The sequence below is a fragment of the Lates calcarifer genome, linkage group LG24, assembly GCF_001640805.2.
Source record: "Lates calcarifer isolate ASB-BC8 linkage group LG24, TLL_Latcal_v3, whole genome shotgun sequence".
Classification (NCBI taxonomy): Eukaryota; Metazoa; Chordata; class Actinopteri; family Centropomidae; genus Lates; species Lates calcarifer.
This window is the reverse complement of record NC_066856.1, coordinates 13,052,220-13,067,050: the sequence shown is the minus strand read 5'-3', so window position 1 is coordinate 13,067,050 and position 14,831 is coordinate 13,052,220. Positions and strand designations below refer to the sequence as shown.

General features: G+C 39.3%; 1 protein-coding gene across 1 annotated transcript in view; it reads right to left on the bottom strand.

Annotated features, from left to right (window-relative positions):
- The window catches only part of LOC108881676 (sodium/hydrogen exchanger 9), a 53,819-nt gene extending 39,390 nt beyond the window's left edge, over window positions 1-14,429 (bottom strand). Inside the window, exons 1-5 of the mRNA XM_018673761.2 lie at window positions 14,194-14,429; window positions 13,254-13,441; window positions 9,630-9,707; window positions 9,375-9,451; window positions 6,659-6,774 (exon numbers count right to left, since the gene is read on the bottom strand). Of these exons, the coding sequence (XP_018529277.1) occupies window positions 6,659-6,774; window positions 9,375-9,451; window positions 9,630-9,707; window positions 13,254-13,441; window positions 14,194-14,344 (610 nt within the window). The 5' untranslated portion in view covers window positions 14,345-14,429. The remainder of the gene's footprint in view (window positions 1-6,658; window positions 6,775-9,374; window positions 9,452-9,629; window positions 9,708-13,253; window positions 13,442-14,193) is intronic.
- Between the last annotated feature and the right edge of the window lie 402 nt (window positions 14,430-14,831).

Sequence of the window (14,831 nt, the reverse complement as noted above, 5' to 3'; positions counted from 1 at the left end):
TTCTTATTGTTAGTGCTGCACGTGTCTCTTTTCCATATCGCGTTTGTGTTCAATGAGCGTGAATATATGTGGGAGTGCATCTATTAGCTTGGGGCATTCCTACAGCTCTTACTATGAAGAGAGATAACATCTAAAATTTTGGGAATCTTGAGAGGATGGTGGTGGGAAAAGAAGATTAGAGCTAAAATACTGCAGCTGAAAAAATCCAAAGGGAGACAATTACAGTCTATTTGGGATGGGGCACACAACAGGCAGAAAGCTCCATGCTTTAAATAATTTAAGATACACTCACTGTTCAGCAACACAAAGAACTCCTCCCTACATATTTCTCACTCAGGTGTCTCTTGCATAAAGACTTTGTGTTGACATGGAGGTTTACACGGAGAGGGCCTATAGTTGGGTGTGTGTTTTACATGTGTTTGTAGGACTGTTACCCAGGATGGAATGCAACTTGTAAATGGTACTGTTCACTGTTTGCATGTCAAACATAGAGCACTGGCACAGGGAAAATTTGGAAAACATGGAATCATCACAGATAATTTTAAGAACAAAATTAGGCATTCTACCCTGAGGGAATTAGGGAACTATTGGCCATGATGATAAGATGATAAATCAACTAAAAATCAGTTATCAAATATGAGTCTGCATATTCCTTGCACTGCCAGACAACCATATCACAGAGTAAGAATGAAATGGAAAAAGAGTAAACTGAGAATAACACTTGTGTTTGGTGTTTCTGTATGACTGCAAGACTACTACAGGGCTGAAACATTGTTACAAATGCCTGTACAACCTGGGGTGAGCTGCAAAATTTTCCAAAAGTGTGTATCCAAGCATCAATCTAGTTTAGGAAAGTTTGTATGGGTTTGAGCTGAGAAGAACAGGATGTCCAGTAATAAGTCAAAGGAAATTGGACTTGGTTGTGTGGTATTGTCTGTTTCACCAGTACTGATGACTGCAAGAGCCCCCCACATTTACTGTTACCCCTGTACAATAGATGATTCAACCCTAACGTGATGATAAGGTGTGAATCATCTACAGAGGTCAAAAGCTGGGTAGAGGTGATAAAGCCTCTTACATGAATTTCTCTGAGATGTCTCATATTTCTTGTTTCCCAATGTTTCCTTTTTGTGATGCAACAAGGAAGAACAAAGCGGCCTTTGGGTTACTAATCACAGAGGAAAAAACAAATCCTGGTTTAAACCCACGAGTGAAAATGCTGAAAGGACAACAATTTCCCACTATTTTTTTTGGCAGTTTAAAAAATACTACATTTTAGATGGTTGCACAAGAACATTGAAGTTCTAGGTAAATAAAATCCTTCATTTTGTGCCTTATCTCTTGTGCTTTGCTTATATATATTTTATTAGCAAGAAAAGGTTCATAGCACAGAAAGAGGCAGAATCTTTAGTTTATGAAAACTCCTTGCTTCCATGATTTTAGACCATAAATGAAGTCATTACAGTCATTTGGATTTCTTTGTATTGCCTGTGGCCAGCAGTTATGACCTCTTTCTAATCTTCATACTGCAATTGAAAGGCTCCTTTTGATCAGCCATCTGCAGCTTAGGATCAGTAGTCAATAGATATTCAGTCAATATTATTTCTCCATCTTAATGAAGATGAAAATTTTAACTTGCATCCCACATCATATGCAGAAAAGCAATTTCTCAGCTCATTTGTGATGAAATTTGTATCTGTGGTGAAAAACACAAACAGCTTATTACTCACTTATTTATACAGCTGAATCTCTCAACACACTGCGACTGCTGAGAAGAATACGAGCTGAACTCCACGGTGAGTTCACCAACGGTAAACATCAAGCGGGAAGATGCTGAGCATATGAATGAGTGCGTGCACACACAACATGCCTGGCACAGCAGGAGCGGCTAAATGTTGACACTGAGTGACAGGGAGAATACTGACATTGACGAGACAGTGACATGCTCTGAACTTCGTGACACGTCAAGAATCTCCCTCTGCAAGGCAATGTTAGCACTATGTTTACTGATACTGTAGATTAGATTATCAGATTAGATTACGTGTATTATATGAGATAAGCAGATGGATACACAGATAGGTAGACAGATATATAAATAGATAAATACAGTAGAAAGAAAAAATAAATGGCACACATCCTTATTATGACTCCCACAAGGGAAATCAGGCTGCAAGCAAAACAAAATTATCATATGATAAAAATAATGTCAGATATGGATACAGTCAACACACATGCACACTCACAAACACACACATTTACAATAATATAGGCATGGACAGGGAAACAGAAACTCAGAGCCATTGTGAAGCCAAGACAATATCATATTCGAAACAGCAACAGCTCCCAGTAGATTAATATTCTACCTGTTGAGACCAAGATGCAAATTGAATCCTATATATTAGTCTCAGGAAAATTTGTGATATGAATAATGAGTGAACTCCGGTAGAGCCGTTTGGCCCTGTAGTGAATACCAGGCCAGTGAGGGCATCACAGCCAGGATACGACCAGATTGACAATAAGAGCAGTGGCAAGAGAGCAGCCTCAGGACTTGTTTTGACAGATCTGGCTCTTTGGTCCTTTGACAGGTTTAAAGCTCTTCCTGGTTGGGGAAAATCCTTTATCTGGAGAGGGTGAGGTAGGCCCTGGAGTAAGGATCGTTCCATCTCCCTGCTCCCATAATGCCTGGCTGATGACAGCATGTCGTGCACCACTCACACTGCAAGACAGGAAAAAAAAAAAAAAAAAACAAGCACCAGCCCCACACACACATACACAAGGGTGCGGGTTGGCTGTGTTGTCATGGCAACCCCGTCCTACAGCTGTCAAGTGTTCATCAGTTTCCACAGCAACACCATAAGGTGGAGAGAGTAGACAATTATTTCAGACATAATACAGTTGAAAGGGTCGAATGGGAGCCTTATTAGGTCAAATTACCCTGCTGCAGAGGTTTAGCAGGGGCAAAGCTCACGGCTATCTCAGTCAGAGAGCATGGGATTTGCTCACTGATTTGACCAAATTAGGCAGATATAATACTGAGAGTGACGCATTAGGAACGAGATAACGGTCAACAGGGAATTACTATAATCTCCCCAGCTCCACAAAAAAAAGTGCTAAATTTTTAAGGCATGAGCACAAGTAAACCAGTACTTAATAATAATAATAAGTAGATTTCCAGTTTATTTTTTTTATTCTGGATCTAACAGTAGTTCTCTTCAAAATCTCCACTAATTCTAATTACCTTTCAAAAGCACTGAGAAAAAAAAGAAAAGTGTCTGCCCATTTTGATTAAAGCTTTAAAGAAATGGAAGACATGACAGAACTTACTACTGCACCTTTTTTCTCTAGGTTACTTATGCCAGTATTGCGCTGAAATCTATGACCTATCACATTTTGACACTAAAGAGTTATTATGGAAAAAACCCTGAAATGTTTGGGCTCAAAAGACAGACCTATGTACTTAATGCAACCAGTTTCTGTTTTCACAAGTATCAAAATAATTGACTCTATCTAAATATGCAGAATGTAGCCATGGTAAAGACAATTGCAGTGGCTGAACAGCTAAAATACACAGTCAGATCACAGAGACTGACAGATTGTAAAACACAGTGTTCCAGTACTAAATTAGGCTTCCTTTCTTTGTTGAAATCTTACCAATTTCACAACATCACATTGCATCTCTTAACTTGTCAATGTCTAAGCCTATTACATCTTGCTAATGAAGGTGTCTGTAAATAGTAATTGTGGCCTATCATCTATGCCTAAATGATCTGCTGCAATATTAATCCATAGTTCTGTGCAGATACCTATGTGTAACTGTATTTTCACTTTAAGTCTTGGTAGTTGGCATCTAGTCCAGGACAAGTCATTTCCAACTCCGACATCACCTCCAGCTTGGACAGACTAAGAGAAATATGTATGTGTGCAGTGTCCGTGTCGGGAGAACTACTGAAAAAGAAAAAATATAAACATATAAATACAAACTCAAAGATGAAAGGGAAGAAACTGGAGTGCCAAAAAAAAGCTGTCTTTCCTTTGAGAAGTTAAGTGAGGGTTTCACCGACCTTTTGTAACTATCCCTGAGGCTAGAGGAAGCAGCACAGCAGGCGTTCCACTTTGTGACCTGAACCATGTGTCTTTTACTGAGCCTGAGAAGAACAGGTCTCATGGCTGCAGAGCTTTGGGGACTTACATAAAACCAACTATTTTAAAAAATCAATAGATGCACACTGAAACAAACAAATAAGTTCATGCTAGGGTCATTTCTGCCTCAAAAAAACAGCATATATTTACAAGACTATCAGAAGGGATTTTCAGACTTATTAGACTGTTACTCATTGGCTATCTCTACCGTCAACAGAAAAAAATCCAGAAGACAGATTCTGTCCAGTGTAAAACATTACAAGAGGAATATTTTAAAGATAAATATAAAGATGCTGTATACAACTTTAGCTACCATTAGATCTGCCAGTGCCCTTACTAGAAATTTTTTCAGCAATTTTCTCTGCTTGCTAAATCCTTGAGTAGTCAGCAGAGACTGCGGTCTATCTTCTGCCCATATTGGGGCAACAGACTCATACTGATATTAATTTCTCCAAACCACCAGACCAGCATCATGTCTTTGGAATATGAGAGGAAACCAGACAAAAACCAAACAGACGATGGGTGAACTTATAAAATCCACACAGAAATGGCCAGACACAGAACTCAAATACCTCCTCTCTGTGAGGCAACTGTCAGCACAGGACTGTTGCCAGGATTTCTGAAATCCTAAGTTAATGAATCCAAATCTCCCAATAGTGCCATGCCACCTGTCTAAGAAATGTCTGACAAGACAGAAATATTTCCAAATTTGATAGTTTTTTTTCACATCATGTATTAATCCAGCTGTTCATTTAAATATTCTGTAAATTTTATTCTAAATGCTCCTTTAAGGCATCCTCCACACTCCCAGGAAGACAATTTTCAAGGAGAAATACAAAATATCTTCATTTGTTTCAATTTAACTGATGAAAGATGTAAGCCTCTAAAGAATATCATATTAATCTTTAAAAAGTCCACAATGTGTAATTTCTCTGTAATTAATTTTGATTGTAATCTCCTCCTTTTGTCATTAAAATCCTCAGAAATACAAGGACATGAAATTAGCATCTTCAGTGGTAGCTACAGACCTATATCAGCATCTAGATTAATAAAAATGATATATTATATTGGCAATAGCAACATCCTCATGCTGGTGTAACTATCTGCTGCTCTCAAAGGAAGCTTGCATCAAGTCATTAAAGCTGCAACAAGACCCCAGACTATCAAATATCTCTGTTATATTACAGAGACTAGTGCAAGCAAAGTGGCAAATAAATTGGGCTTCCATTTCGCTCAGAGCCTGGCTGGCAGCCTGTGATGACTTTCACAGTGTTTTCAAGATCTCTGTCATTTCAGTCAGTACGTGACATAGTTGCACTTACACAATGAGTCAGCGACCAGAGAGCTGTCACACATGGGTTATGACACGGATAAAAAGCCTTATTCTTCAGCACTGAACTGCTTTGAGAGTCACTGTGCCATTATGTCTGTGTGTGTGCACGTCCGTGCCTGTTGTTTGGCTGCTTTGGCCGCTGTGAATGCAAATGTACAAGAGAGAAGAGAAAGGGACAGAAATTTTAATGGCTCCCTTTCAGAAAAATCAGAGAGCTGGCGCTATATTTGGACAGCACGAGATGGAGACAGCCGAGGGGTCTTGGAGTTTGGGCCATCGATGCATTGCAGCATGATTCTAATCAAAGTGACGAGGGCGCTGGGGTCGGCAGGGACAAGTGCAGAGTGGCATGGGGGAAAAATGCCAGTCAGACTGACAGCTGCAATATAATCTAAAGCTCCTCTTTGACACTCACCCAGATCAACCACTTATTCGTATACATAATTCATTACCAAATGAGGACATTAACATTGCCACTGTCACTGTGTCGCAGGATGCCTTATGACATCCCACTTGACTGCTCTTGAAGAACACAGATTATATTGTGGTTCCACTTAGGAAAAAAGGCACAATGAATTCAAAGCAGTTACATATACTGAAAGGGCATCGTGACTTTGTTCCTGTATATTGGCTTGGCTAGCAATCTCTGTTATCCACCACTGTGCAAACACAGAGAAAAGGATGGGTATAGACGGTATAAAGCAAGATCAGGATGTTTCACATACATTTACCTGTGTGCAATAGGAGGTGTGACCTTTCTTAACACGTTATCTGATATGTTAACTGATCATGTAATCTAATACTACAGAGAAGTGCATGAATCTGCAGTGTCGAATCAAAACCTAGAACCTGCAGAAATGAGAAATATACATTTGCATTAGGAGTCTAAACACATGTGTGTCTTTGATTTGACTTGTATGTGTTTACCCAAGGCAGATCCCTGTGATATGTCATATTCATATTACATATTCATTGTGAGCAAGGGCTAAACATTCCTGAGAATGTTTTTGGCTTTTTTGCTTGTGTTCTCAAGCAAGAAAGTGTGAATCTTGGAAAGGAGAGCAGAAAGCTGCTGCAGGTATGATTAGTTTATATTTGTACAAACCCACAAGTGTTAAAAAAAAGATCTGTGCAACTCTAAAGTGATGAAAGTTACTGTAGGAGTTCCTTTATAAGGCCAACTACCTGGGTCAGTGGCTGACATGATGGCACCAAACAGGAGGCTGTCGGTGAGCAAGAAGTCTCCATCTGCTGCCTGGCCCAACAGCACCATCAGTCTGGTGAAGCCATAGACGCAGGCCCTGGGATTGAGGACAAACAGACAGAAGGATACACAGTGAGGTCATCAGGGAGCGCTAGCCAGAGCAGGCCTATCAGTCATCCCTCTAACCACAGCAGGGCTTCCCCCGGAGTAGTCTGGGTAATGAGGCCAGACACTACCAGCAGGTGAGCTGACCCGTTTCCAGGCAGTGGCTGCTTAGCACAGGTGGACACACAAAGCTGTAACTACGCTGGGTAACATTAAATGTAACCACTTTTATCGTGCTTGTGTGTGTACATGTACCTACAGCCCCACCTTCTATCCCACACCCACCTGTATACACACACCCACACATATGACAAATGCTCTTGTCAGACAGCTCATCTCAGCATCGATCCATCTCCGCCCAAGGCATCCTTTAATGACAGTATTATAAGCACTCCAACATAATAAAAGGGCACAAGAATTATGAGTGTATGTGTGTGTGTGCATAGAAACACTCAAAAGACTAAAAACCATGAGGAGAGTTTGTGAAGGGCATTGTGACAGAAATAAAATAGAAGAAGTATTTTTATCAGCTCTGGGGCCTGGCAGTAAAACAAATCTAAAATACAACTGTCCCAAAATGCACCACTCCCCCTTATAAAGATACAACAACTTACTAAAATGTTTCCACAGCATTTAACACTACTGTCCAGACTCTGACTGGTTACTGATGTGTGTTAAGTACTAATCCTGTTACAGTGAAGCATCCCATAATAATCAGTGTACCAGCTCATCCTCAAGGGAACCTTTCTGTCCTTTGGCATGACTCTGTTACCATGGTGACAGCACATGACCTGTCCCCAAGGCACGGATTTAAAATACTGCCCTCAGGTAGAGCAACTAAGCTGTCTTAATCATGTATCCTAAAGGGAGATTTGAAGTTATGGTAATGATGTGCACTGTGTGTGTGTGTGTGTGTGAGAGGGAGAGGGATATAGGGACAGGGAGAGAGAGGCTGAGACAGGCAGACGAAGCCAGAGAGAGAAAGGAAGTGAATGTCAGCGGAGTCAGGAAGGGTCCCTCACTCCCATGACATTCCCTTTCCCCTATAGGATACTGCAGACTCACTAACAAGCAACAGGATTGGTCAAGTCTGGCACCTAGCATCAAAGAATGTCTACGTGACCCAACGTGTCAAACCCTGCCCCGTTTCCCAGGAGCATTTGCCAGCTGACAATAAAATGATTAGAGAGTGGAGAAAATGTCATGAATATGAACAACAAGCACAATAACCTAGCAGCAAAGTTTCAGAATATCAAATATATATTGATGCTACATTTTATATACAGAGGAAAAATTGTTTGTGTATTGCTGTGGGTGCAAAAATAACACTTTGAAAGATTTTTAGAAAATCAAGGACTGCTAAAATTTTGCTGATAGAAGATCATAGAGGACCCCTGTTAACAGGCAAACAACAAAATTGGAGTTATGAGGTTTTCACACAGTCTCTGTGTTCAGTAAGTGATCAACTGGTTTGCAAAGAGCTCAATTTCCTCCAAAGTCTGAGAGCGCCATCTAGCTTCATGAGGCCAGAACAGCAAAGCTACACACAATGAATTCTGTGCTACATACTAATGCTAAGTTCACATTGTGAAACAGAATGAAGCCAAAACTAAGTTCTGCTTGAAATTTTGAGTGCACTGTTCATGTTCACTATAGAGGTTTTACCAGCCTTTTTGAGTTGTCGTAGCAAGAAAAGCACAGATGTAATTAATTACATTATTGATTGCTCCCTTTCATGTCAGTCAGTTCCAGAGTCTTACTGTTGTGCACACTGGCACACTGGAATGGCTTACTGCAATAATTGCATAGAACAGAGTGGTAATTAATGTTATTAGCTACACCTGTGCTTTTCCTGCTATGACAAAAAGGCCTGTTTTACCCTGACGCACTGCGCCAAGCAAACAGAGAAGCTCCTCACAGCTGCAACAACTCCTCCTCCAGAAAGATCCTTACAAAAAATAAGTTTTAAAAAAAAAGCATCTTGGTTTCTGTTTGTGAAGCACATATGTCATACATAATTTTTTGTTTGACAAAAAAATAAATGACATTGATTTCATGTACTGTATGTTATTTGCAGAAAAATCATACTATAACAGTATGTGGTTCTTACTGTATTGTGTAAGAAAGAGAAAATGACTTGACTTTATTGTTCTGTCACTGACAAAATACATTTTAGTGGTGTCAATAAACTAAACCAAAAAAGTTTATGCTATTGTTAATAGATTGAGTCATCCTAATCTTCTCATTGTGTTCTCCAGTTCTATATGTGTACTCTCCCTATGTTGCCAAAACATAGCACATAATGGGAACCTGAAAGGACATGGGCTATTGTGGCAACTTGTCAAAGGGGTTTTCTGTTCCTCAGCAGTTATACATGTATATGACTCTTAGAATAACAGGTGTGAAGCCTAGTTGCCTGGGCTTAAAACCTAGGACCCTGGGAATATTGATACGTACCCATCTTAGATTGTGCCCTGTGGCGCTATCTGAAAGGTTTTTATATCCAGCATCTCGGCTATTCTTCTTCTATTTTTGGGCATTTTATTATGTTTTTGTTGTGTTAACTTATGTGAATGAACAAAGACTACTCACCCTATGGTCATACAGCTGATTATTGTACCCAAAAAAGCAAAGGTCAGAACAGATCCAATATTCTCAATGAATCGTTTCTAGAACAGAAATAGAAAGGCACAGAAATCAGTAATACCAAACAAACAAGTTAAGAGGATATGACACAGTCACTTAAATTTCAAGGCAGTGCTTTTTCAAACTGATGTAAAAAGAACAGTCCTTTAAAATAATATTGTTTTCCCCATTCTTGGAGACATGTCAGGACGGCAGTCTCACCTGATTAAGGGTGTAAGCTCCATGGAAGATGATGGGTGGCAGGAACAGATTGAAAAGGACCACAGGATCAAAGGTCTCCTGTAAAAGACAGAGCTGTTGTGCTGGTGACTGACAGGGTTCCATGGGGAGTGAGAGGACTCCCGTTTACCGAATGTGACTGACTGACAGATATTACACACACACACACTCACACACACAAAGAAACACACACATTGTTCGCTTCAGTCGCTCTGGTTTGGCAGAGAGGTACTAGTTCCTTTTCTCTTTGAATCCAAGTGTCACAACAGTCGCCAGGTACCACTATGACCTTATCTGTCTTCTCTCTCTCAAAAAATAAATAAATAACTACCATAAGTTGTTGATGGGAAAATGGAGAAAGTGACAATTCAGGCTTATGTGCCAGTATTGCGGCTATGTTAGCTACCAAAAATTAAGATTTCATGTACCTAAACGAAAATCAAATATCTTCTCCAAAACAAACTTCCACTAGATGAGGCATTACATCACCTAAGAGCCCTCGGTCACCTATAATATGATTACTGTGTACTGCATTAGTATTCTGTCCAAGTGCCCTGACTCAGACTTCCACAGCTGATTAAAGCAAAGTATAATACAGGGTGAGAAGTCTAACTGGTTGTGTCAGTCTTCACCACAGAACTCCCAGCTTTCATTAGAATGGGAATAAGCAAGTACCATTAGTATAGCCACACGTGTTCAGATAACAGATGATCATAACAACCCACATTACCTTCAACATAAACTGGGAACCAGAGCGCTGCATTTTTGTACATACTGCACACGTTCTCTGTCTGTTTCTCATCCTTGCCGATATGATGCAATGCAAGCCACTCAGAAAGGTAGCCTTTCATGCCCTTCATACTTGAATCCTTTTTATGTCTATCATGGGTACATTCTGAGGATCAAACCGCAGTGATATTCAATTCAGATCAAAATAATTCTACCTTTGCCTGATTCCTACATCCCGCAAGGTTACAATATTACAAAAAAAAAATTCTAATTCAATTAAATTTCAGTCTAAAAGGCAAGATGCGATGATGATGATGCTTGCTGAAATAGGACTGTGGTCACAGACCTTTGAGAATGGCCTAGATTTTGCTTTTTAAAAACAAAGACAAAAGGTTGAAGCTGCCCTGAATAGCATTAATATTTGGATGAATGAAAACAAGCCTGCCTCTATAAATATCCTATTTTCCAGAACACATTACATTTGGGTGAACATATACACATGTGTATATGTGGACGTGGAAGATTGAATTTTTTTAATTATCATTTCTTATGCTGGAAAGCAACGCTTAGACTTTGGAGAGCCACCATACTTTCTCAGTAATTCACACTTGAAACAGTTGCTAGAGCTACAAATTGCTCCAATCTTTCTGCTTCTATCGCCTGCCTCAATATAAATTACTTTTTTGCAGCTGCAATTACCCACACAGCACAATATATATGTATTTTCTCTACTGCTCGGCCTCTGCATGACAAATGAAAAACTGCATAACAGAGACTAATACAGACACTGTAATCAATAAATTATGCATATGCTCCTGGTTTTATTTTAAGGGCCACCTGCACCACAGAATCGAGGATGGAGGTGTGTTGTATACACTAATTGCCTCTTCAGCTGTGCAACACTAAATTTAATCAGACCACAAACTTTAATGCCTTTCTCCCCAGTGGCACATAATGGACTCAGTAATGCAATGAAATCCTTATCTCTCCCTGCTAGGTCCCCATATGTAGCAAGCTTAATGGCATGAAGGCTACACAGAATAGTCTGACCGATGTAATGGCCTTTGTGGTATCTTCTGCTGGTGTGCTAATGAGACCCTAGCATTCAAAGAGGCCAAAGACTCCAAGCCATTAGTGGAGAGTTACACTTGGCCCAGATGATTTGCAAGAATCATGGTTCACTTACTCCCTTTCTCTTGGGTTGAAAATATCTCTCTGAGATTAAGAGATACATTTTCAAATACACTCATTCCACATGCGGTCATTCTTGTTGGCCATCTTATGGCTGAATCCCTGGCTCAGTGGTTAAGTTTCTTTTATATGACAAACCAGTCTGATACCACAGCTAAAATATGAAAGCAAGGCAGAAAACAGTAATAATGCTAATGACAACCAGAGGCCAATCTCAAGGCTTAGGCTCTCCTACTTAGCACTGATATTAGAGGCACTGACTAATTCCTTTTTAACACATAATTGCTGTGAGTAGTTTGCAGTACTCTGCTTTAAGCACCCCCTGTAGTTGTAGCATTACTTCCGTTGCATGAAACTTGATACATGAAATATTCAGCATTAAAAAACATAAATCTTCCTTCCAAATAAAAGCGACCAAAAGCAACTCAACTCCTCTGTTTTTCTGATTTTTTCCCTTATTATTCTTGAAATAAAATGTAAGGTTATGAATCTCAGTATTAACATACCAATATGTATATGACTGATAGTATATTATATCATGTTGTAAGGGGTAACATAAGATAAAACAGAAGTTTCAGTTTTGTTCTCTGTAGCAAAACATGATGAAAGAAAATAATGATATACCAACTAACAGAGCCTCTTTGAGTCAGCAGTCTTTATGAAAATAATGGATTACTGTTAATTTAACACTCAGCATCATCCCCAGTGCTGCAAATGCCTACTAGATAATAAAAACATTGTGGATATGTACACAGCATTTTGTGCTTTGGAATACTGCTTACAATATATAGTCCCCTACAGCATATAGCAGATGGTAGCTATTCACATCCATTACTGTGCTCTGTGTCACAGGTTGAGATGGCCATCTCTATCTGGGGGTAAAATGCTGCAGTGCCTGTTGAGATTACCTAACTATCTCACATCTTTTCTGCAGTGCAGAGCAATCCAGCATCAGTATCTCATTATGGGAATTCTGCATGTAAACGCACAACTAGGGTGTGACGTGGGATGGTCTTGAGAAGAACACAAGTTTCAAGAAAAAGCAAATTGGGTTTTCTAATTGTATTCACATAGTTTGTGTTTGCAGCTGCAACAAAATACATACACATTGATCAGACCCTTTGTGTTTCTTTATCTGTTCTACTAAAGTCTATGTATATAGTCTAATTATTGGTTTCTGTCTTTAGTTGTCTTCTAATTTCCCCCTGTTCACAAAGCACACCTGAAAATGTAATCCCTCCTATCTGTTCCTTAATAAAACCTAATATAGGTTAAATTGTTCTCCTGCCCTCTTTCTCCCTGTACTACCGCTCTCTCGCTTCCCTAATAACAAACAGACCATGTGGGCAATTTAGAGGAAAACCAATAACTAAGAACTATTAGAGGAGACTGTTGAAGTAAATACCCAACATAGTCAAGGGACAAAATATAGATGCGATCAAAGGGAAGGCAATGAAGAAAATATGTATTTCAGATAAAATAAAACTACATCAGAGGAAAAGAAAGCATCCTTTGTGCTGCTGTTTGTTTTCAGATGTCCCTACTGCAATATTGATTATGCAGCTTTTTAAAGTAAATGTTTTATTAGGGCTGCTTGTTTCACCAGTGCCTTTGTTGTGTCACAATGTGAAGCACTGTTTTTTTATTATATGTATTTGCAGTGAAGGTCAAATCTGCCATAGTTACCGTATGAGGGGTTGAGGTCGTTGAGCATCTTTGGTTGTGTCCGACATGCCTGTAACAGTGTACATGTGATGTGAGGTTGACCATTAGGATAGTAGGAGTGCTGTTAAGAGCACCACAACTGCACACACTCTCTGTATGCACTCCTCGGTCAAATGGCACACATCTCACTGCTAATCCCAGAAGCATACCTGAAGAGGATTTCAAAAAAGAAACCAAAGAAATAAAGAGAGAAAAAGATGTTATTATGAAACTATTAGATCCAAGAAAGACAGTACAAAAATAATCAAGATGTATGTCATCATCATCATCATCATCATGCAAAAATGTATGACAAAAATTACTCTGACATTCCTATAGAGGATTATACAACAAATAGCCCACAATAAATACATAAATGTAGCCTACTACATTAAAGGAAACTATTTATATTATATGTTATAGTGATGAAACATTGGTGAAACAGCAAATCTGCAGCTAACTGGCAATTAATGAGGCTTACTTGGAGTACTGCTAGCCTAAATTAAAAAACCTGAGTCAGACTTAATTTATGACCATAAAACCAAATAACCACCCACATATACATAAGTCATTCAAATTTCTCACCTTTAAATATCATTAGCCTGTAGGCATCAATTTTCTAAGCTAACTTAGCTAACTTAACTTGCTAGTGGTTGTTGTGTCAGTTATGAATGTTTCCCATAAAGATAAATAAGTCTAAACTGTGTTCTAGATATAAAAATGGTGACTAAAGCAAGCTTACATTAAGTGACCCTTCTCTACATCCCTACTAAAGCCCAAAACATGATAAATTGTGACCAAAATGGACTTTATTTTCTTAACGTTCTGATATATTACTTAACCTCTAAGTTCAGGAAGTGTTGTTGAATAACGGCTTCCGTACTCTTTATTCTAAATAAGCTAATCAGCTAAGGGTACTTACCATAAAACATTGCACCTCCAGTTTCATTTATAAGCCCATATTTGAACTGTTTTAACTTCCACACACTAAGAATGGTTATGAGTCCCAGACTAACAGCAGCGAGTGCCAACAATGCTGCATTGTCTTGTCTATGGCACACATTGCCCGACATCTTCAAAGCCGAGGTCAAACTTTTCGGAAACAAGTGTTTTACTTGCGACTCATTTCAGCAGCAGCAACATCCGCATCAGCAGCCCGGGCTGTGCTGTGTTTACGCTACTTGGAAATCTCCGTTCCGCCTCTGAAACTAATGAGAACTAGCTTTACAGATTGTTGCCCCATTTTTTGAAAACAACAACCTCGAATATATTATTAAGATATTTTGGTGAGCATAATTTTAACTCATAAATCAAGAAGAAGTTTTTCCCGTGAACTAATGTCTACGGGCCACGCTAGGAGTACAATTCAAGAGCAGTGAAACACATGTAAAATAACAACTGGCCAGTGTGTAGTTACAAATTATAGTCTCTTAGGCAGGTAAAAACAAGACGAATCATCGTCGGTAACACTGCTAATATCGCTATGTCTTCGCTACGCTTTCAAATAATTGCGGTATTTCCGACAGCAGCTGAATGCAACAGAGCTCGGGTGTCACGCTC